General features: G+C 36.5%; 1 protein-coding gene across 1 annotated transcript in view; it reads left to right on the top strand.

Moving 5' to 3' along the window:
* The first annotated feature begins 2,251 nt into the window (after nt 1–2,251).
* ARHGAP8 (Rho GTPase activating protein 8) overlaps nt 2,252–24,928 on the top strand; it is a 53,931-nt gene continuing 31,254 nt past the window's right edge. Inside the window, exons 1-8 of the mRNA XM_061359034.1 lie at nt 2,252–2,575; nt 3,671–3,782; nt 7,085–7,222; nt 13,548–13,635; nt 16,734–16,865; nt 19,806–19,892; nt 23,365–23,463; nt 24,589–24,699. Coding sequence (XP_061215018.1) covers nt 3,746–3,782; nt 7,085–7,222; nt 13,548–13,635; nt 16,734–16,865; nt 19,806–19,892; nt 23,365–23,463; nt 24,589–24,699 — 692 coding nt within the window. The 5' untranslated portion in view covers nt 2,252–2,575; nt 3,671–3,745. The remainder of the gene's footprint in view (nt 2,576–3,670; nt 3,783–7,084; nt 7,223–13,547; nt 13,636–16,733; nt 16,866–19,805; nt 19,893–23,364; nt 23,464–24,588; nt 24,700–24,928) is intronic.

Genomic DNA, 24,928 nt, shown 5'->3' with positions numbered 1-24,928 from the left:
CACAGAATTCTCATGCTATCAAAATGTAAATTGCAGACTGATGTTACATGGTGAGCTGTGTCACATATTTTAAAAGTAACAAAGAATATCAGTGGAACGCAAGAACACTGGGGGGGGTGGAAGGGAAGAGAAGCCACACCATTTAAATTTGAAGAACGTATCTGACAGCTGACTGAACAAAAAGAAAAGGCATCAACGATCTCTGTGCCTTGACAAATGTTGGAAGGAATGCCTCGCCTTTGTTTGGACTATCCATAGATGCGAGTTCATTATCAAGCAGTTCTGTGTGCGTGACTGCCCTCATTTTCAATAAAGTAATGCTCTTTTAGGGATGTCAGTAAATAATAACCTTGCCTGTGGAGGGATATAGACTATGGTATTTTGTAAAATACTTCAAAATTTCTATTATTAATAAAACGCTTGTAGTTTTCCTCTTTGGTTTTTTTTTTTTTTACTGTCCTTTTGGTGGTATAAGGTGGGGGAAAGTAGTAAATCTGACAGTTTACTAGAAACAGTGATGCGTGGCATGGAACACTATTAAGGAGCTTATGTTATCTCCTAGGAACAGAGAATGCTGAGGTCAACGGGAAATCAATTTCCGAGGGTGCTACAATAAATTTGTCTTGTAACTGGAAACTTTCTAATTGCAGCCCCAAGGGAACAGTAAGCTGAAAACCAGGCAGATGGTTTCTTCCCCGTTTCCCTTATTCTTTAATTCCACCTAAATTATTTCTATCTTCCTAGTAACTTTGCATGTTAAATGTTTGCAAATGTTTTAACGCTAACATAGTTGCTCTCACTTGTATGGTTACCTTGCTGTACAAAAGCCAGATGTTTTTCAGCAGATTTTCAGAGAGGTTTAAATCTGCCCTCTTTAGCTTGAGCCACTACTTCTAACTATAGTGGTAGCAATTAGTATGAAGGAGAAATTGGTTTTCATTCCATGCTATGCAGCAGGACTCTTACCTTTTTTTTTCTTTTTATTTTTCTTTAGCCGAGGAGTCAAGGAGATTGCTTTTTTTCCCTGTTCCATCAAGTCATCGAGACTTTCCCTACTCCCATAATCTGAAAAGCATGCCAGTGTCAAAGATATAGCCTAATTTTTATGACTTCTGACTTTATGATTTGTGGTTAAAATTCAATGGCATGGAAAGTCCTGGTCTAAATAGGTACTTTAGAAGGAAGGTAGAGCCCCATTTCCTTATAAGAGCTTTGGGAAATACTTGGTTGGGGTGAAGACTGTGAAGATGAGATACATTGAACATTGGCTTTCTTTGTTCTGATTAGGCTGAATGCAGGTAGGAGCCTATGAAAAATAAACTGAAAAATGTAACAGAAAAGTAAGTCACAAAGAGTTTATTGTGGTCAAGTTCCAGCCTGAGCATAGAGCATAGAGCAGCTTGAAGTACTCATTGGGGTTGGAGGCTAAGTGGTACGAATTCAAGTGGGAGATGTAGGTTGAATTTGGACATATGTTCCCCATGGCAGGGGGATTGGAACTGCGTGATCTTTAAGGTCCCTTCCAACCTACAACCATTCTTTGATTTCTACAAAATATAAACATTTAGGAAACAGCAGGAGGAAATTGTTCAGATAAGATAGAAACAGCTTTTTCTTCCCCCCCCCCCTTTTATTTTTTTTTTTTTTGGAACTGCACCTTGCTTAAAAAACATTTTAAAAGTTTATTTATTTGAAGTAGATACTTTTATTTATTTGAAGAAGTGTCAATCTGGCAATTACTAATTCATCTACAGTACCTGTCACAACTTAGTCACAAAAAAACTCCATGCACTATCATGTTAGTTGCCAATTGTTAATTTTGGAAATGTCTATATACCACTCATAATAATAATTATGGAACAACAATCGCTAAGTTGGAGCTTTTTGCATCATAATTTAAAAACAACAATGGAAATCTCAGTTTGAATACCTTGTGGTGAAATTAATATGAACTGAAATGCATATTTAATGTATAATAATAATTTTTAACAGTTGGACTTGATGATCGTAAAAGTATTTTCCAACCTAGTTGATTCTTAATTTGATATCTGCCCCTGAATTGCTTTTGCTTTTTTAAGCAAATTGTTGCTTAGTGAGAAATTACATAATTTTCTCTTTTGAACTTAACAGGACTTTTCCTTCTGTGTGTGCTTTTAACGTGAAAGTTTCCTGTAAAAGGATATCATATTTTCAACAGGGAACAAGACTGTTATAAAAGAGTTGGTGTTTAAAGATTTTCGAAGTGGTAGAGCCATGTTCACATTTTATCTGCAATACAGCAAGTTATGGAAATGCATGGTTGCCTTTGGTGATAATTACTATGAGTATCAGATCTGTGCAAATTTGTGGAAAACTTTCATTAGCCATCACAAGCTCTTTTAAATATTATAATGGTTAGTGGGTGCTTATTTTACTGTAGTACTTAGGCGTTGTAGTCATATACTAGGATGCAAATTTGTTTTGCCTACGTAAACAGATACCCAAAGGATAGGCTTGCTTTAGCTTGTTAGAGCCTGACTCCACACACACAGTACCTGTGGTTGCTCTAATGACTAATTCCTCCTCAGGAAAATAGGTAAACATATGCTTATAATTAGACAGATATTTACCTGCTTTGTCAATGTACTTTTCTGGCTAAAAAAAAAAAAGATGGTATCTAACTTTCAGGCTTGTGGGTCTAGAATAAACCTAGTTAAGCTTTGGGATGTGCAGCGTGGGCATCAGCAAGCAGGCAAACTCTCTGGTCTTTTTTTGGTCCAAAATAATTTCCCAGTTTCAGGGGTTTGAAGGATAAATAAAAAATCTAACCTCTTGGCAGAAGAGAAGAACATGCTTGTGTATGCCTTTTTGACAACCAAGCCATGAATTTGCTGTTTTATTTAATGTATTTAGATGAAAACAAACCGGTATAAGGTAGGGGTGCTAAATTAACAGAAAAGTTATAAAAGCTCAATTTCTTTCTTACCTCCACATCTGAGTCTGGGGTTTTAATTTAAGGAAAGCACTCACTGTGCTTTTTGGAGCAGCTGCTTGGGGAAACAGATCTCCTGAATTATATTCTTCACTTCTGATGCTCACTTTGAGTGTGTTACTTAGTATTCTGTTTACAAAGCACTCCACAGAGTGTTTGACAAAAAGCAGTGATTACGCACAGGAACTGCTGTTTTTTTCAGGATTTTTTATGTGTTAATGCTCACTTGCAATTTTCATGAAGCGCTTTCATGTGAGATGTGGGGTATGAAATATTTCCTGTAATAAAATTTACAACTGCTGCAGAATAAGTGACTTTGGCGTGAGGGTATGGAGTATATGCATCTTCTTGATCAGAGAAACAAAACTAAGAAATAATTGTGATTTAGTTGTTTCTGGAATTAATCTGCAATTTTGATGTTTATGATTAAAAATGTGTAATATGTAAGTCTAAAATTAAAATAGGTCAATTTTTTGAGTTGTTGTCATGAATAGCTTTTCTTTCTTTGGACCACCATTTTAAAATACTTTTATAATAGTCTGCGTTGTAAGAAAATGGTGGCCAGATGCTGATGATGGTTCCTCAACAATAATTGGACAGTAAGATTTCTGGGCTGGTTTTTTTTTTTTGTTTTTATATCTGTAAAGTGGGTAAAATATGCTACATTGTGATGACAACTGCTTTTGTTTATTTTTGTAGGGTTGACCCAAGGACCTTTTTATCCTGCAAGAATCAGTTAGCAAGATCTGCATAGTCTTGTTCCTAAGGGGAAACATGTCTGGGATTGACTATGAGAAGTTAGCTGAAATAGGTAAATATTTTTTTATTATACTTCAAATGGCATCTGTGTAGAGTTGCAGGTGATTTAATAGAGGATATTCAGTGAGAGGCTTCATCTATATTTTGTAATACTTCTTGGAGCAATCCAAAATGAGTTACAGCCACTGTACTGATGTGTATCCTACTAAAGTCATTAGGGTTGAAGGTTAGTTTAATACATTCAGCTCTTATGAATTATTGGTAGATGTTCCTACTGCAATTCTAGGCTATTGGAATATCACCATCATCACATATTGTGGCACAAATGGGAGTCATTACTCCAAACAGACAAGTGTTGAATGAGCATAGAGATTGCTGTATTGCATGTTATTTCAAAGATGTTAGTTGAGCTGAGCAATATGACTATGGCATTAGCAGCCTCATAATTTTGAAAGATCAGCATACCTTTTTTTTTTTTTCTATGAATTTTTGAGGATGCCAGCCTGAACCCCAGAGCAAGAATGTTCCAGATCTTACCTCCCTCTTCTTACTCCTCCCACACCTCCCTTTCCTTTCTTGCCTCTACCTCTGATTTCCCCACGTCATGACTTTCAGGAGCAGCTGGCTGGTCTTTTAGCTCCTAGGGCCTGATTCAAAATCCATTGAAAGCAATTTTCCCCTCAGCCTCTGCAAGCTCTGGATCAGGCCCCTTATATTGTCTCCCAGCCTGGGTTCAGCAGCAATAACAGTGTAAGTAGTAACAATGATACTCTGCTGCAGCTCATGGAGCAGGGCAATAAACTCCTCTATCATGTGCAGGAGAAAAATAGAGCAGAGGTCTCCATCAGTTTGAAGCAAAGAATCTTCTTTTTTTTATTTGTGTTTATTACAAAACATCTCTTGAGGTCCAGTCCTCTTGTACACACATTAAGAAAAAAGAAGGGCAGGGGGATGGAGGAAGTAGGTATGAGAAAAAGAATATGCAAAGAATTATCTTACTAGATTAGTTAACTAGCTTTTTGGTAGATATGATAGCTGTTGAGACTTCTTTAGCCTCTGTAAGTGCAGTACAAATGGGCATGCATATTTACTTTGCTTCTCTAGTGCTGTGACAGGTCTCAAAAAGCTTGGTATCTATACTTTGTTACAAATCCTTACCCCTGCTTTTTGGAAACATGTCTTTTTTTATGCTTAGTACAAAATAATTTTTTACAGAAGGATTTACCTCTGCCTCTCTGTACTAAAGGCTGTAGTTAACATATTTGTTGTTCCTGTTGTATTTCTCTGGAATATACATTTTGCTTTTAATACACCATGTTAAGTTTCAGTGGATTATGGCAGGTAAAGGGTTCACAGCTGCTGCTTTGTGTCTCCACAAGACTACCATTTTCTATTTCTTTTCCTCTCTCCCTTTTGCAAGTTTTTGTTACTTTAGGTGGTTACAGTGCTCAAACATGAAAAAAAAAACAACCCACCACCAAAACAAAAATCAAATACACAAAACAATGTTTTCCTTGTTCTGCCTTTTAACAGGACTTAAATATTTTAAAAAGGAAAAAAACATGACATTCATATACTACATTGTATTTGCATTATTCTTCCCAGCTCTTGTGTCAGAAACATTCTTTAGAGTAAAAGAATACTTTTCCAATTAAGGTTAGTCTAGCTTTCTACATATAATACACTTTTAAAGTGTAGAAAAATATACATTTTGGAGATAATAATAAAAATTCAAACTTTTTTTGTATGTATAAGGACTCTAATTGTGTATTTCTAAAGGCAGATTTGTTTTCCTCTAAGACTGCTGATTTATTTTCTGAGGCTGTAATATGAATTCAGACATAAAGAAACGTAAACGTAGTACATGTGTTCCTGACTCCTATTTACCCCTGAGAATCCCAGCAACTAGTGGCATTTTTCATCCTTGTGAAATGCATTTTTAGTACAAATAATGTTAAAAATAAAAATGAAACAATAACGCTTTCATGTGGCTGTTTATAGGCTAGAAAGATACTGAGAAACTGTGAGTGGAAAGCATTCTGAAATATTTACTAAGAGTTTTTCCTGCAACATTTATTAGGTACTGGCACATAAATCTGGCTGAAATCAATACTTAATATGTTCTTTCTGCCCTACTGTCTTGCGTGGTGGTCAAGGCATATGAAATACACAGATGATCAGAAGGCACAATATTCTTAAAGCATTTTTTGAAGGGTCACTAATAATGTTGTCGATAAAACCATTAATTCTACCTTATTAAAATTTGCATGATAAAAACAGATGGATGATGTAGAGGGAATTATGCACCTTATCAGAATTTTCTTCTTACATGTGCCATTTCTTCTTTTAAGCCATCATGACACTTGTCCGTTAGTGTGTCAATTTAATGTTATTCCTGCAGGTTCTAGAAGACATTCACATGAGTAGTGTAGAGCATTATAGACAGTTATTATCCCAAAATATGTGTTTATTTGGATATGTACTTAGGACCAGTTCTGTTTGAATTACAGTTTGGAAAAAAATAGGGGAAAAAAATAAAGCTTAACAAAAAAAAAACACAAAAAAACCAACAACTGGAACTATGTCAGTTAACCTTGTGTTGCATATTTCAGTACAGAGTAGATTTTAATTGTAGGATATAATCCAGAATCTACTGAAGTTCGGTGAAGGATGGTCATTCATTTTTACTGTGCTTTTGAGCAGGCTTTTACACCTTTGCTTGGCCTCTGACTGGAGTATGTGCTTGGTGGACATTTGGCTGCATTTGCTCTATTGCAAGTTCAGAAAGTTTAAGGATTTCAAGGAAACTGTGAATTTGTGGGGGAGGTGAGACGGAGATTTGTTTGTAACTTGCTACCTTTATGCAAAGTAATGAGTTTGCTCTCTGAGAGCGTTCCCGCAGGGTGTTAATGTGGAGTAGCTGTCAAAGCACATGGTAGCATACTGAAGCTTTGACTTCTTCACTTGGGCAACCTTGAAATAAAAGTCAAGAAGCTGTAGATGGATACAAAAGCAGATTGTGGGAGTGTAGAAAATGATGAGAAAACTCCACTAGTTGCGAATATCAAGGTCACAGTATGCCAGCTGTCCCGTCATTGTTGAGATTTTCGTGAGCAAAACAGTAGATGCTAAACTTAAGGAGGACATGAAGATAGCTTTGAAGTATTGAAGGGTTGCATTTCCCACCCATGAGCAAGGGTAAAGGACAAGAAACTGATTTGAAGTTGAAACAAAGAGTGATAAATGACTGTGTTTTTGGCAGACTGAGATACAGCTCAACCCTTAAATAATGTATTGGAGGCAAAAGTTTTTCTCTGTTCATTAGTGCTTAAACAGTCTTGCTTGCTCCTTTAGAACTGCAAAAAGATGAAGCGGAAGATACACAGTCAGAACAGGAAGAAACATTTATGCCTCCAGCACTTGAGGATCCTGAGCTAAATATCAATCACCCCTACTATGATGTTGCAAGACATGGCATCATCCAGTTAGCAGGTATGTTTGGAAAATACTATGACTTTACCTTACTACACCCCTTACCGCATTTTTCTTACTGTATTCCTCAAGGTGATGCATAGGAATCATGTTGCTGCCTTCAGCCTTCATCCTGAAAAGCAGCTGAACAGTAATAAATGAACTCAGTGCTTTTCTATGGATGAATTACGAGTAAATATTTGGGTTTAATCTTGCTTTAAAATATAACTATAGAAATATATTATAATCTAAGGCCTAGCTGTGGCTGTAACAGATCTGTACTTTATTAATGATAAGCTGTTTTGTTTTCTCAGTAACTTGAAATGTTGTGTAGTCACATTTAATCATTTTCTAGTCTGCCCTGGGAAGGGTGTGCAACCAAAGAGATATGGGTTACTGTATAAAAACTAACAAAAAGCAGAAAGAAAACTGTTGACATAAGTGTTAACTGCATTTATCATCTGACTTTCTGTTGTGACATGGAGAGAAGCTATGGGTACATAGCATGTTTCACTATTGGATCATTCAGTGTTTACAGTTATTTATTTTTAAACCAGTTTGGCAGCATATAAGACTTGCTTATGATATAAAAGCACTTCTTTACAGTATGCATAGCCTGTTTCTTTTTCCTTTGGGCTTATTTTTGGCACCAATGTGCTTGTTAAATTAGTAGCATTAATAATCACAATTCTGAACTAAAGAAATCGATACAATGGAAAACAAATAATATTTAACACTGTTCATCCTAATGAAGTCTAGGATTGTGCTGTGCTTGCTTTTTGCACCTCATACTTCAGTGAGCCTAGATTATGATTTTTCAGGAAAATTATGAACTCAGGTTATACATAGGTAGCTTCTTGAATTCAAGCTATAAACAGGATGTTGTCCAGGCAAATATCAACTTTAGCAAAACCTCTAGTGTGGTATGGGTGACTATGGGAGCGAAACCTCTGGTAATTTGGCTTTTGACTTACAGTGGGAGTGAATTTTACCCATAGTAACTTCTGTTTTGGAAGCTTGTTATACACAGATAATAATTACCTTTCCCTTCTTCAAAACTAACCATCCAACATAAGACTCAAATTCATAAACAAGGGAGTAACAAATTCACGGTCTTGTGCTGCAAAAGCTGCTACCTGCTAACCCACTATGATGTTTATCACTCAAGTATCAGTTTTGGGATGGGAGAAATACCAGGATATAGAAGTTAGAATGAAACCCTTGAAATCACACTGACAAAGTGTGAAATACATGCGTTAACTGACACACTAGATACACCAAAGTCACTCTAACTGTCCACCTAAGAATCTCTTCCATCTGCTGGATTGCACAGTGCAACATGATCTTTAAAAGAGATTCAAGCCTTTTTTTTCTCCTGCTAGTATGTTCAATATCAAATTGTGATGTGCCATGTATTTACTGCTTCAGTTCTAGCCATGCACAACTATTTTCCAAATGTTTGTCGTTGCTCCTTATTCTTCGCTCACTTAAAGCTGCTGTGGAAGTCATAAGCAGTTGTTATTTGGTGGTGTTAATCCTAAAGAGTCCTTTAGTGTTTATTTTCCTTGGAGGAGCCATCATGATTTGTGCTGCTGTGGGCAGAGCTAGCAGGTAATGAGCTGAAACCCCAGAGTCTGTGCTTAGACAAAGCTCCTCTTCTCCCTTCCTTTAGACTGAGGAAAAAGGGGCCAAGTTGGCAATCTTAGTAAGTTCTCCTTGACATTCCCTTAATTTAAAAATAAAGGAGCAAAAGTTTATGTATTACCAAGTCAAACAAAACATGTAACTGTAGTCTCAGGACTCCGTCATTTGACTTGTAAGAGTTAAAATTGTCGGTGAACTAGAAAAAGCGGGATATTTTGGAATGAGAAGAATGAAATACACTGGAGCAGTTCTCCTTAAATCTTCATGTTTTTACTGCTGATAAAACAGAGAACATGCGGTAGAGACAGGATTATAACCAGCCTGCTCTTTCCCGAGTAGTCCCACCTGGCTTCATCTCCTGTATATAACTTATGCCTGCGTTAGGAAATAGGAATGTGCTTCAGTATGGTGGAGTGAGAGCCACAGTGTTTTTTAGAGAGACCTACCTGTACTTTCAGTAGTTTCATCTTGGAACTTGCTCTGTATCAGTGTTTGCTTGAAATAAAGTCCAAATACAAGGTATACTCCTGGCTTAAATTTGACAGAACAAATGGAGGTATTCACAAGATGAATACCAAGAGGCTGAAATGTTGGATTATTTCTGATGGTTTTGTCCTCAATACTGCATTTTCTTGCAGGGAAGTAAGTCCCCTAGCCACTGTTTATACTCAAAAAAGAGTGACTTTAGCTGCCATTTCAGTCAGAAATATATGATGGAGTTTTGCAAATCTACTGGACAGTTTAAATGCCATAGACCAGAAGCATGCTCCAGACAGCAGTCTGCATTCTCTAAAGCAGTTCTGATTATGGGATGTAAAAGGAGAGCACAGAGGTGTGCAAAAGAATGCAGATCATGGGGAAGGTGAAACATGATCCGAATATGCTTCACCTCCACAAAATGAGACCTCCCTATCCCCACTGTGAATTGGCATGGAGTCAAGTTTGAATGTTGTCTGGATTTAGATTCAAGTGAGGGAAGGATGAACTCTTCAGATCTCCTTTACACCTTGGAAGAAGGCAGTCCCATTTGAAATAGATAATTTTAAATTATTTGTACCTACTTTATAATGGTTTTAATCTCTTTGAATAAGACAAAGTATAATTTCAGGCATGGTTATTTTAAAGCAATTCTGAAAGCTGTTCCTTTACTTTTAATGCTGTGATTGAAAGACAATGAGATTTTTTTTTTTTAATTAATTGAAGAAAAAGAATGAATTTAGGTGAAAATGTTTGCAGTAATTTATCCACCTCTTACAGTATCTATTTTCCACTGTTGAGCTACAAAAAAAAATCTAAAATTTATCCTCACTTCTCACAAATTAGAGTGATTTATAGCTGCTTTCCATAACAATACCTTTGACTGTATGCAAAGGAGATTTTTTGAGTTGTATTCACCCAGTGTGAAAATACAATTAAATAAGAATAGAGGACATTTTTAAAAGATGTAAGCTTTAATAACTGTTTATTAATTACAGACTGATTTATGTCACAAACCAATGTGCAACTGGTGAAGCATATGTAAATGGAACAGTGCTAACAGTGCTGGTTCTTTTTATTTCTATTTTGAAGGAGGAATTTCAATCTGTTACTTTAAAAGAAACTTAAGATTGTTTTTTCTTTGTGGCAAAAAGGAAGGGACATATATGTGGCGCATCATAATTCCTTATTTTCTGTAGTTTGCTTTATTCTGAATGTTTGGAGCTAAAAACCACTGCAGAAAGATAATGGAAGGAGTACATTTTCCAGAGAGGCGGGATGTTATTTGCTTCCATTTAAAAATATTTGGTGACTTTAGACTGTGAAATAAACTAAGTTAATACAAAACTACATTTTTGATCTAAAAGCAAAATATCAAGGAGCAAAGCTGAAATTGCAGTTCTTTCTTTGCTTAGTCTCCTGCAGATGTGAGGCATCTTTTAAATTCTGAGTAGGTCCAAGTAGTAGGGAAATGAGGTTTCTGTGGGATAAAAACACGGATCTGTGTTGATTTGAAATTGTCATGCTTCCAGTTACACTCTCCTTTGAATGTGCAGATAACTACCACTGTCCTCCTTACCCTTCAAACTGCACTTTTGCATATTTGGGTTAAAATTCTATTCTCAAAGTCATGGGATTCAAACTGTGTCAGACTGGGAAGCAAATGCTCCATCAAATGCGATGGACATTTCCCAGAGTGCTCAGCCACAGCCCTTATGATGGAGGGCACAGGAAGCCTCCTTTTTTGATCTGCACTTCACATGTCATGTAAAAATTTGATGATTTTCAAAACGTTGATACCTGTGAAGAAGAACAGCCTCTTTGCTTTTGTTAGCTGCTGTCACTAATTGGAAGCTGGCACTGTGTTATATCGTTTTTTAATGAAACTGAGGTTCTTGGTCACCTTTTCTGGTTTGCTCTTATTGCTTGTGCATCACTTGGTGGTGAGAGAACAAGGTGTTCTGTTCTGTTGGTAACTCGAGAAAGTTTCTCTGCTTCTCATTTTTCCTATTATTGAAATTACGCAATTATGTTTATTCATGTTCTAAGTGTGTTCTAAGTTTGCAGTCTTTTATAAAGGTGGTTATTTTTTTTTGGCTTTTGATTCAAATGGTCAGACGTGACCAGCAGTAGCAATTAATGGCTCATTTAATACTTTAACTGGAGTTCTTTCTTAGATTTATTTTGCTGGTAAAAATTATTGTCTCTAACAATATTCTGCAGTGCATTGTAAAAGCAAATTTTTCACACATAAGTCATTATTTAGAGAACAAACTTTTATTAGTGTTTTAATTTAATTTTAGTACATCATTTGTATTAATGCATGTCACATTATAATGCCTTTGTAACTATTCTGAAAATATCAAATGAGACACTTTAAAGTAACTTCAGGAAATAAATTACAGTCTGTTTAAGAACAATATGCAGACATAACTGAGTACATACAATTGTAATGTTGTGCATATTCTTCCTTTAGTGGTGCTCAAGCATCTTATTTAACTCTGGAGCCAGAACTCATTTTCTTATGTGAAACAGGCCTTGTGGGATGAAAAATCACCTTTGAGAGAATAAAAATAAGCAGCCAGTCAAAAAAAAAACCAGGAAGAAAAAAAAACAGCCAGTAGAGAAAGCTGTGTTTTGGAAGTCCAAAATATAGGACTATTGTGATAATTATCAAAATCTAACCTGAGTTAAATCTTTAAAGGATGTTAAAGCAAATATCAAAAGCTTCTTTGGTTGTATAAATAAAAAAGGTGAAGTGATTTTCTGTGAAACAAGAGTGGGATGGCCATCAGACATAAACCAGCTATATCTGTCAACCTAAATTAATACTTCATCTTGATTTTCAGTAAAGACAATGATTTTGCTATTATTAGGAAATCTTTTTAAGTCCTGTATGTGATGTTCATCTGCAATTTATTATCTAACTCTTGCCACCTGTGTTTAGAAAAGATGCATTTACATTGGAGCAGGGTAGAGAATAACAACGTCAGGGAAGAAGAGATAGGTGGTCTAGCTTGTTCCTGAGCAGTAAAATTAAGGCTGGGAGGGGATATGGGTGTTGTCCAGAGCGCCCTTTGGGATGGTAAATAGTACTGAAAGAAAAGTGCTACTTCAGCTGAGTGATGTCATTGCCACATGAACAAATTTGTACAATTTTGCAGTAACTTTTAGATTGGAATTGTGAAACCAGGTTGCTGGTGGTAAAAGCAGTGAGCAAAATGGGCAAGGAGCAGAAAGAACTTACTAGTTTTTTAGATATAGCTCAATAAATCAATGGAAGGGTTATGTGATGCAGTTCCTGGTGATAACACATGCTTGGAGTTAATAATGCACAATGAAATTATACCAAGAATGTCAAATACTAACTCAGATTAAACACTTTCTGGGGTGTTTCTATATTGCTTTTAAGGAAATGATGTCTTTCATGCAGACATATGTTAAAATGTTAACCTCCCAGTCTCCACTGCCAATTTACTTTCAGTATGAGCACTTGGCTTTCCAGAGGGTCAAACTTGGGTGTGGGCTGGGCATGGTACAAACACCAGCCTTGTCTATACAGACAATGTGGGTGAAGCTGTCATGAGTCAAAGAGTAAATGAACTTGAGTGCAGCAATATACGCTTTGTCAGAGGAGTTATAGGCCACTTAAGGTCACTTAAGGATATTCAGATTATGGAAAGCATACTTGTATGCCTTGCTTGTGTTTTAAATGTGATCTGAATGTAGCAGTGCTTCTGGAAGACAGTATCTAAGAAAGATTGAGTTGGGTTTAAAAAAAAAAGTCTAACTCAGAAATTTAACAAAGCAGATGCCCCAAGTGCTTGTAGGCAGAGTGGTATTCTGATAGATTTCAGAAGTAAAAGTGAAAACCAGTCACTTACAAGACTGCTAGAAAAAAGAAAACCTGTTATATTCCACAAATGAATGCTGCAGGAAGGCTTAAGTATATCCTGTCAGGAGTTAAGCACCACCAACCACCTTTGACCATGACTTTCTCTGCTTAGCTTCATCATTTTCCCAGCAGCTGCTTCATTTCATTGCAGTGGTGGCCAAATTGCTTTCTCTAGGCAATGTGATTTAACAGTGAAGTTTTGCCATGTTTTGAGTAATGATGGGCGATAGAAGTAGCTTGTATCAGAAGATATAAGGCATTCATCAGATCAGTGAGGTTCTACTGCATAAATAAATGTGTGTTGTCTTTACTAATTGTTTTGTTCACTAGGTGATGACAATTCCGGGAGGAAGGTGATTACCTTCAGTTGCTGCCGTATGCCCCCTTCCCATCAGCTCAATCACACCAGATTACTGGAGTAAGTTTCTCTCAGTCTCCTGTGTGGACTACTTTGCATTTTATATGTGAACTCTGATTAACATGTTTCCAGGTGAATGAGGTTTCAGGCAGGAGAAGCAGGAGGCAAGGAGTGAAATGAAAATAGGATGTAAGACCTACTAGTGTTAATATTAAGTGAATGAAATGTAGGTGAAACTGCCAGAGTTACTTCACCTGGAATCTTGACTAGCAGAAGCAATTCACTGAGTACTGAAATTAACTTGTAGTCTTGATTATTTTTTTAATGAATTCTGATTATATTTTAAAATTTGAGTTTATGATGAAGACCAAAGAAAAAGCAATTTTAGTATTTTAGTGTTCCATACATATATTCTCATGAATGGCAGTGTTTGCCTTAATTTGTTATACTTTATGTCCTAACTTACTCAGCAAGAGTGTTATTTACTTATTTACATCTCAGTCATTTTCCTTTTTTATAAAGATCTGCATTATGTACAGTATATTATGCTTAACTCTTTTATATGTGTCTCACTTTGTAATGTTTGGGTTTTTTTGTGATAGAAGAGGTTGTAAATATGTAAAATTGCAACATTCTTCTTCATACGCTTGCTGAAGCAAGGTACCAGGACATGTTTTTGCCTTGTAGTTTGTCACTACATGGAAATCTTTTCTGCCATTAGAATCCTGTCCTCTTTAAGCATTTTAAAATTGTTTGGACTTCTTGTGCATCCTCCATTGCCAAAACATTTGAGCACCTTTCAACTGTCAGTACCCTCCATCATTGGAAAGGACAGAAATAGTTATATTTTCAGAAATAGAAAAGGATTAGAAAACAGGTTACTTAAGAAATGTGTTTGAGACCATGTGCTTCACTTTTATGCTCTTCACAGCTAGGGTATTTCCACAGTGTTAAGCCAAAGTTTCCTGTGTATTACAGAGGGAGTGCTAGCCTTAGGAGGAAGAATCATTCCAGTCAGCTTCTCACCTGGAGGAGCTACCTGCAATGATTAATAGGAAATGCCAAAGAAATGAGTGTGAGAAACCACATTTCTACCAAGTGTTCCTCAGTTCTGTGAGGAAACACCTCAATGAAACTAGTGTTTCCGGCTCCTATGGTCTTCTGGACTTAAACACGTATTTTCCTATATCTGAGCTGACATCAAATTCCCTTGGAAAGTCTGTGCTAAGAGAGAACTGAAGGCAGGTGTCTGACTGTGAAGCTAGCAATACAACTATCAGATTGTCTGTTTTTAAGTAGTTAGACCCAGATGTTGAATTCTGAGAAAAAAGCTGCAGAGTAGGCCCAGACTGGTAGGTATTTTGTGATAAAATCACTAAAAGAATTGATTTGGTAAAGCTTTTGTAATGTCCCTGCAATTCTGTTACAGCCTTGGAACAAGTAATTGTACAAAAATACTGGTTATTTTATACCCACAGAACTCTCTCCAGTACAGGCTTTCTGGATGCAATGTGCCAAGGAATTTACATGCTGTAAAATAAAAGACCAGGCACATCACATGTAAGAATATATATTTAGATATATTTTAATTTCAAACTCTTCTTAAAAAGTCTTGAATGACTGTTATTACTACTTCCTCTATTAAAATACCATTAATACTCAAGTTGGGGATCAAACCAGCATTATATTAATTGCAGTGTCAGTCTTTGTCCCAGGCTATTTGCAGGCTAAGATTTAGTATGCTGAGTGAATAAGCAGGTATATATGATCATGGGAGTGCAGTGTAAGAGTTGAAGTTACGATCTTTTCCATGCAAAGCTGGATAGCCACAGCGGCCTTGATACTTGCAGATAGCCACAGCCTAATAAATGGCACATGGTACTAAGTATTTTATTGAATGAAAATCACTTACATACAATTAAGAACAATAGCTGGGGCTCGATCACAGAATAATAAGCTAGAGAAAGTTGAAATCTAATAGAGCAAGAATTGAAGCCAGATTGTACGCCTCCATCATTGCTTTATTTGAGTCATTGAGCTGTGTGATAGGCCATACAGCATTCTCAATTGTAAGAGAAAGGGAAGAGAAAAGCATCTTAAACTATACCATAAAAGAATGAACATGCAGAAATCTGCTTATAAAGCATGCAGTATTATTTCAAGATGGCAATAAGTATTGTAGTTCTTTAAATTAGTTTTAAGGGAAATGATGTATGAACACAGTCCCCATCACAAAAACAAGAGAAAGGCAAATATATTCAATAAAACAGTTCAGAGCAACAAGTTGTAATCAATAATTAGGTCTAATGGATTTTTCAAGAATGTAGAAAGTTTTAAATTGAAAGGAAACCTCAAGATTTCATAGAATCATAGAATCATTTTGGTTGAAAGGGGCCCTAAAGATCACCTGGTTCCAACCCCCCTGTCATGGGCAGAGACACCTTGTGACCTGGCCTAGAACACTGCCAGGGATGGGGCAGACACAACTCTGGGTAACCTGTGCCAGTGTCTCACCATCCTCAAAGTAAAGAATTTCTTCCTAATCTAAATCTAACCTCTGTCAGTTTAAAGCCATTCCCCCTTGTCCTGTCACTGCATGTTCTTGTAAAACGTCCCTCTCCAGATTTTTTGCAGGCCATGGAAGGCTGCTGTAAGGTCTCCCCAGAGCCTTCTGTTCTCCAGGCTGAACAACCCCAACTCAAGATCTTAACCTGTCTTCACAGGAGATAGATTATTTTTTTTCATTTATTTATTGTTTTGAAAAGTAAAAAATGACATTGTTTGCTTGGCCAAAAGGAAGGAATTTACAAAGACAAGAAGAAAGCAAATTAAAGTTGCTGACAGTTAAAATGCATATTTTTAAAAATTTCTTGAAAAATTCAGTCCCACATTGTCTTCATCTTTTAGTGATTCATAAGCACCATAGTTTTTGTGACTGTACACATTCTTTCATATTTCAGGCTTTGCAGTGATGTGGAATCATTGGCAACATTGGCACTAGAGCAAGAAGAACTTGTCAGATAAATACATTGAAGCACATACAAATTTGCAGTCACTAGTGTTCTGTGCAAATATAGCAGATTTTCTTTCTCAGTTACTGCTTTAAAAATCTCATCCAGTAAACCGTCTTAAAACTAAAATGTTATCTTTCTCCTCAGGTACTTAAAGTATACTCTGGACCAGTATGTAGAAAATGATTATACAGTTGTCTACTTTCACTATGGCCTGAAAAGTGTGAATAAACCATCTCTGAAATGGTTACAAACAGCCTACAAAGAATTTGACAGGAAGTATGTCCCCAAAATATTTGGCTTACTCTTTGGGTTGTGTAATGTCTGTAACTAACTTCCATGAAGGAAGCAGATCTTTCCTCATCCGTCCACATCTAACTGAGTTCATTTTGCCATTGCAAATTCTTACAATGATATATGTGCAGTTGATTCTCTTGTGTCTTCTGTGCAGCACTAAGGAATGGCCAGAGTGCTTTGGTGGTTATGCAAAGGTATAAAAAGTTTTGGGAACAAAACCAAGAGCTGTTGCCTTTTCAGTGCACTATTTGATTAGATACTTGTGGCACTTTGTTGGTCATCATTCTTGACTATCTTGCAGCTGTGTTTGAACCTTTGATCATCCCAAGGCTACATGTGTACAAAACCAGGAGAGATAAGTTTCTAACAGTCCATCTCTCACAGGCCTTGCAGCATTTGTTGGTTGTTACCTGTAAAACCCCAGAAGGATAGCTGTGCTTGTATATGCCTGACCTTTGGAACAGCAGTGACTATAGCTCATAACTTCATGGGTTAGTTAGTTGGGGTGAGTTGAGGCCAAAGGTTCTAGGTAGATAGAATCTAATGTTCTGATGTTTATTCTCTGAAAGCGCACACTTGCGAACAAAGCAGGAAGTTCCAATTGAGATCAGTTAGTCTTTTACGTGTTTGAAAGTTGTTACTTGTTTTCAAGTTGGCCTCAAGAAGGCAACATGACTGAAAGTAAAAATATAGTTCTTTCCTGATAGTAAGAGCGTATGTGTGTGTATGTGTCTGCATGTGTATGTTGGGGGAGATGGATCATAAGTGTCTGATTTTTCCAATTTGGGAGCTGAAACAAGAAGCATCAAAAAAAAGATGCTGTGAAAAAGATTATTGGGTATTTCTAGACTAGACTGGGAATAGGGCCAGTGAAATACCAAACCTTACTTTGGAAATTGAAGTTGAGATGAGCACAACACCTCTGGTTAGTTTAGTGACAGAGCTCAGACTTTCGTGAATGTCACCCAATAACCTCCTAATACTCTAAAACCCAGTAAGCAAGAAGATGAAGTTGTGCTTAGCAGCTCTCAGAGCAGCAGTGGGAAGCTGTCATCTGAAGCCTCTAACTGCTTTCAAGAAATACTGCTCTCCACTCAGCAACAGACCAAAAAAGCTTATTTTTGCTAACAGGTTTCTGAATATTGTTAGTACTATCTATCTGTTCTTTTTGGGACTGGGTAAGGGAGAAGAAAGGCAAAAGTTCTCTTACATTTTGTCTTTGACAAGAGATTTGGACTACAATACTGTTTTTTTTTTTTTACCATGCATTGACAATTTCTGAAAATAAAACATTGTACCATTTGTCTTCTGAGAGAATCCCAGGTCAAATTTACATTTTGCTGCATGGGGAGAGGTAGTACAAGGGCAGTATCTTCTTTGTTGCCTTTTGCAATGCTTACAGGTGGACAGTATGACTGTCATTTATGCCAGACATCTGTTCTCTTCATTCCCCCACCATGGCCCAGGTAGCAGGAGGACCAAAGAGGAACAGAGAAGCTCAGGTAGCCAGGCGAAACCATACACCCATCATTTTGTTCACAGTTGGAACGTCTTAGTATACTGTCATTGAGAAGCTCAAAGCAACATTCACAACCCAGCACTTGTGGTACCTATACTAGCCAGAGGAAAAAACCCAACCAAAAGTAGCACCTTTCAGACTTCTTCCCTGTGTATGTTTTGGAGTCAAAGGAAAAAGAGGACAGAGTACAGAGGATGATAGTGATTAGCTAGCATCATGAAAGCAGATGTTCAATAGGAACAGTTTCAAAAGAGCAGATCTTGCTTTGAAGGTTTATGGCAGAGGCTTAGTAAAGTCTTTTGGACTTTCAGTTGTAATCTAGGAAATAGCAATGGCTTATGCCCGTTGCTTCAATATACAAAACAAAACAGAAACATCAGTAAAACTATTCAGGAGTTTTCCGTTAGTTTTTATTGTTGATTCTGGGTTCTTGTCCACAGTGGTGCCAAATGCACAGGGGTAATTATTTGCTTGTGTATGATAGTGGCTTTGTGAAAAAGTTGCTTTTGTCATTCAAAGATGTATGGGCCCAATTAAAACCCAAAGCGAAGAACTGTTACAATTGCTGTCTTAGTCCCTTTTCCCTTTCTTATCATAACCTGTTAGAAGAGGGTTTTTCTTAGGGAGTTCACGATCATTGTTTCATAACAGCAAGTGGTGAATACTTCAGGGAGCAAACTTAGCAAAGTAAGAACCAACAATTTATATATAGAAGCAGGATATTTCATTATGCGTTTCTTAATTTCATTTTGCAATAATGTTGAATAAGAGCAAAGTCTTTTTGTGCAGCAGGTTGCCATTTCAATTCCAGCCTACTAGAATCTATTGTTTATATGTCATGATATGACAGTGTAGAATCAAGCGAAAATACAGTGAAGAAAGGGTTTTGTTTCATACAAATGGGACCGTTCAGTACAATACAGTGTGGAGTTGGCTTCACCTCTAGTAATTATAAACAAAACAAGACAAAGGTAGTGGTAAAAATAGAAGATTAGGTGTAAATTTTACATCTGAAAGTTTAGAAATCTCTGACCTAAAACTCCTGTAAGTAGGAAATAAAAGGAGATGAAGTAATTCTAGATTCTTCATTCTCTTCTTAATATTTTATTTTTCCCCACTTCTGCACCCTTGGTATTAAATCTATGAGACATCAGACATTGTTTAGCAATGTAGTAGTGTTACCTTGACATACTATTGTATCATCAATACTGACCATTTTTTTAAACTCAGGGAGGGGGGCTTCATTTTACGTTCAATTTCTTCTGAATTAGGTCTTTTTAATGTGTTTGAAAAGAATGCTGTATAATGTTCTTGTAATAATACCTCCCATTCAGTTGTAGCTATTCATTTCTACCATCTGTGATACTCAACAGTCTTCTAACAATTTCATTTTCTTTTCCTAGGTATAAGAAAAACCTTAAAGCGCTCTACGTTGTACATCCAACAAACTTCATAAAAATTCTGTGGAATATCTTTAAACCTCTTATAAGGTACTTGGCAGTTTATTCAACACATTTTCCAGTTTAGTTTAAGGTGGTTTGTTCTCTAAGTTGCTTTTAAAAAGCCTTGAAGTAAAATATGTCACATAACAGCACAATAGCCATTTAAACTGTCTCAAATTAATGAGTAAGGTGAGCTTAAAGTTGGTTGTGAATAGGGTAGAGCTCTTTTAATTCTAAGAAAAGGGAGGCTCAATTCATAGTAGTATTACTGGTCTGTTAAAGTAAATATTTCTTTAAAATGTAGTTATTCTGTGGACCATGAATGACTTTTTTGTCCTGTTTGACAGCACTTAGCACAATAGAACCAGGTCCATGACAGATTATAAGGTAGTATGGTAAAGCAGATAATAAATCAGACACTCGGTCTGATCTCAAGTGGTGAGACGAATAGGAATGTTACTACTTTTGTGTTCAGAGTTAATGGATAAGTCCTGAAGTGCCCATAGGGATTTGAGACGAAAGGTATAATAGTGAAGGTGAATGTATTTTACCGGTGCATTTATTCCTTTGCATTCTAAAAGTTGATGATACCTACAAGGAACTGGCAACAATGGGCAGATATTTCTAAGAGCTAAAGTGGTTGAGCTTTCCTAGTTTCTGCTCCTGAACTTCTGTAATTTCAAAAGTAGTTCTATTTTGCACATGAATGTCCTCAGGGCTGGAGGACAAAACCAGCTTTTTCTGAGAAGCCATAACGAACCAACTAATAATGTCCATTACAGTAGCTTGCCAATAATTCAGTTTCTGACCGGTAGAAGGCTAGTTAATTAGAAAGGGAAAGTTTAATTTCTAGACTGATCAGAACATGTCAAAAGTGTGTGAAAAGAAAAAAGTAATTACAGCTAAAAATCATGCAGATGATGTTGCTCTTGAAATGGGAAGACTAAAGATAGATGTTTATTTTAACTGGCACTAAAATAAATGCCAGAGATCCAGGACATAAAGCAATAGTTAGGAAAGTGTGGCAGAAGCAGGATGTCCACTAGGTGATGGTGCCTCAGGAATGGGGATAGATAATTTTTTGTTACTGATTTGTGATGGGTATGGGGAGCTTTCTAGGAAAAAAAAAATACAAAAAATAAAGACTAGAAAATCTCTTGATAGAGTTTAAAACACTCAGGTGAAACCAACTTATTTTCAGAGGCACCTGAGAACTCCTTAGGTATAGCTCCAGGCAAGAAGTTCTAGGACACTTAACAGTTTTCAGTCTGAGCGTATTACTGCACTCAGTGGAGTCATAGTTGGACAACAGCTGTGCTGTTTGACTTGGAGTAGTAATTGCCTGCTAATTCTGACAAAAGAAAAGTTTGCAGGTTCCTGTTCCAAATGCTTCTTTTCCTTCACTCTTACTATGTCTCTGTAAATGAGATGAATACTTTTTTTCTCAGAACAGCACGATACACTGGCAATTAAATCCTTGTTTACATGGAATGTGAAAATGGATGAACATGATAAGCATTTATATCTAGTATAGAAAATTCAGACGTGGCTTATCATCTTAGTGCATCATCAAACAGGGCAGCGTCATCTTGACCTTCTGAACACCCTGCTTTCATTAGGATGGCTGCTCCTGTTTTTCTGTTTTACCAGGGTGTACCTTGACACTTGCTCTGAGTCTAAATTAGTAACACTGTTGTTAAAATACATGACCACTGGAACTGACAAAATAATTGAAATCATGAGTAAATTCTGAAAAGGTCCATAAGCCAGAAGGCAGGAATTAGCTGAAGCTAGGAAAAAAAACCCTCTTTACTCCTTAAAATAGTTTAATTGTCAAATGCTCACTTACAAAGAAGTGCTTTGGGTTGACTTAGGTGTGGGTTTGTCAAATAAGGGAAAATGGAAAGATATTTTAAAACTGAAGTGTGAAACAGTCCATGTACAATTTGCCTAAATTATGCTCACTGAAAACTAAAACTTATGAACAGTGCTAATTTACTAGAATGGTTCAATTTAAAATTTGTTCACAGTACCTTTTCTTTCCAGCCTAGAATAATCTTATTCTAGCAGATCATACTTTTATTTAAGTGTCAATATTAAAGTTCACCAAAAAAAATGGGGAAAAAAAAATCTACTGGACATTGGTTTTCCAAGGGTTTGTTGGTTTTGTTGTTTTTTTTTTTTGTTTGTTTGTTTGTTTGGTTTTTTTTGTTGTTGTTGTTTTGTTAGTTTGGTTGGCTTTTTTTTTTTTTGTAAGAGCACATTTCTATGTGTGAGCTAAAAGAAGAACACCCACCTGTTATAAAAGGAATATAATATACATTTAGGTTGATGTGGTGGTGATGTGGCCTTTTCAAGGCACAGCAATAATTCCTAAATGCCCCCAATTTAGTTACAAATTATGTGTATCTGTAGCATGCCCTGTATTGCCAGAGGTGATTAGCTGAGAGCTAGCTGAGAGTATTAGCTTGTGGCTTAGGTAGGATGTTGAAATTGCCTGCTATTTTTGAGTAAAAGAAATACCAAACAGCTCGGAAGTTGAACACCCACAGACTGATGCCCATCAGTCCCAAAATCGCTTTCCTGGAAGCAAAATTTAGCTCATTTGAAATAAAAGCTGAAATGCTAAAAGTGACTTAACACTTGTACCATCTCCCACTAGAGGGAGTGTGTGTATGTGTATTTGACAATCCAGGTATAAATCCATTAATGCAAGATAATTTTGTTCCAATTTTACTGTCAAAATAAGTTGAGCAAAGTATACTTTTTATCAGAAATACCTGTTGTTTTGCTTGACACTTCATTACAGGGCAGATATTTTGTGTTGTGGAAAAATACAAAATTATTTCAGGCCATCTGTATAAATGTGTCACTAAGCCTTGTTTGAGCACCTCATCCAGTAAAGTAGTATAATCTGTCTGAAAGTCAAGACCTAACTAGTAATACTTGGTGCTTCAAATTTGGAAGTCTGTTTTGAACAAGTCGTAGAAAAACCTTATTCAGGATGTTTCCTAGAAGCTATCTAGTCCTTCTCAAAATGGATAAAGCTGCTCAAGGATGTACACTATCCAGGCTGTGGAAATCTTTCCTGTCGCTTCCTACTTTATAGTTTGTGTCTACAGCCCAATTATTTTGTCTTTTGGCGGGAGGAATGCCTAATAACACATCTTGCTCTGTTGGCCGTGTAACATTTTCTCCAAAGTTTATGGGTTTTTAGTGAGCTTTCTAATGCTATGTGAAACCTGTTTTTCAGTGGCTTTTAGAGTACTGTTTTTCATATCTATGCAAATCAAAAAACATTCAGATGGAAGTCAGTTATTTTTCTTCAAATCAGACTCTCAGGCGTGCACTGTATATGTTTGATCATATGAAATGAAATACATCTTACTCCTGCTGCTTCAATTACAGTCTAATTTTTGAGTTGTATCAGCACTTACATTTTGTAATAGAAACTAAACTCTTCATAAATGTTCCTCCATGCTGATTTTATACTTTGTGATTTTGGGTTTTTTTTTTTTAGCCATAAGTTTGGGAAGAAAGTCACCTACTTGAACTATCTAAGTGACCTCAGGGAGCATCTCAAATATGACCAGCTAAATATCCCTCCAGAAGTCATCCGGTACGTGACAAGTTTAAAATATGTTGTTTCACCTTCTCTCAAGTAGAGTTTCATCTTGTTCACTGTATTTTAAGAAGAATCTAATCCTAGTTCTTCAGTGATTAAAAGTCTAATTTACCTGTTTGCGCTTGGTTGGATTTAATTCTAAAAGCTGCATTCCCATCAGAGATCTGCTGAAGTGTGTGTCAGGTGTTTAGAGAAGAAATGTTACACAGTTTTCTACAGATTTGGGATATCTGCATCTCAGCTGTGGAGCATTTTCTTAGTATAATTGCAGCTTCTGTGTGAGTGTTGGTGAAACCAATCCATGTGTCAGTACTGCTTAAGAGTATCATGTGATGTTCATGGGCAAAAGTGTAATCCTGACCCTTTTGCTTGCATATTGTAACAGATTAAGGGACTTCCTTTTGCTAAGAGCATTCCCAATCAGCAAAGTGTTGATTGACTTTAAACTACATGGATACATCTACTGTCAGTGGATCCATTACTTTTATAGTGTGCATGTATGTGCATTACAGAGAAGTATTAGAGAGGGAGCAGGAGAGAAAGAGAAATGCATAAGGCTGGAATTGTTGAGTGCCAGTATTAGTATCAATAACAGTCTTTTCGACACAGTGCTTTACATGGAAATGCTTTGATGTACTGCCAGGAAGTGATTTTATGTCACTGCTGAATGAAAGTAACTGGAAGCTTTGATTATGACTGTTATTGATGCCTGGTGGGTTTTTACACACCTTTTGTGTATATATGGAATAACAGAAAATATGTTACAGCTTTAAGGTTATAAATTGGATTGCATGCTTGCCAAAGAAAGGGGAGTTGTATTTTGAGTAGCAGATAGATTTGGATTTTGCTGCTGAATTATAATACATTCTATTTTTTTGGACACATTTATTACTATGCTCCATTTGCTGAAGCAAATGAGCTTTTCTCTGTCTTATTTCAGTATCTTACCAGAAGTACTACTTAAAAATGTTCCTAATGCTTAAATTAAATGTAAGTTTTGTAAGACTAATATACACTATTGTCAGGAGATCAGCGTCAGGAACAATACTGGTAGTTGTTCATACATATAGTCTGTCAGCTGTGGTGCACAGAAAATCAATGATTTCTTGATTTTTGCAGACATGATGAAAATCTTCGGAGGAAACAGAAGGGTAAACTGTCACCTGTGGTTAAGGTGCCTCCACCACGGCCACCTCTACCTACCCAGCAATTTGGAGTCAGCTTGCAATAGTAAGCCATGAGATTTCTAAAATATTATATTTCTATACATTGCAGCCTTCTGTGATGCACAGATTCACCAGACAGAATGCCTGCAAATATTTTGTTTATTATATGCTTAGTTTTTCATTCTCTTTGAAAGCCACAAAACTATGCTGCTAAACAATAGGTTCTTATGCATTCAAGATAGGTCTCACAGTCCCAGATACCTGCGTGGTCTTCACATTTATAATATCTTTGT

The sequence above is a fragment of the Neopsephotus bourkii genome, unplaced genomic scaffold, assembly GCF_033783945.1.
Source record: "Neopsephotus bourkii isolate Nb327-2 ecotype Australia unplaced genomic scaffold, CSIRO-AGI_Nbou_v1 NB_107, whole genome shotgun sequence".
NCBI classification, from domain to species: Eukaryota; Metazoa; Chordata; class Aves; order Psittaciformes; family Psittacidae; genus Neopsephotus; species Neopsephotus bourkii.
Note: the sequence above shows the minus strand (reverse complement) of the source record. Positions and strands in the feature narration are given on the sequence as shown.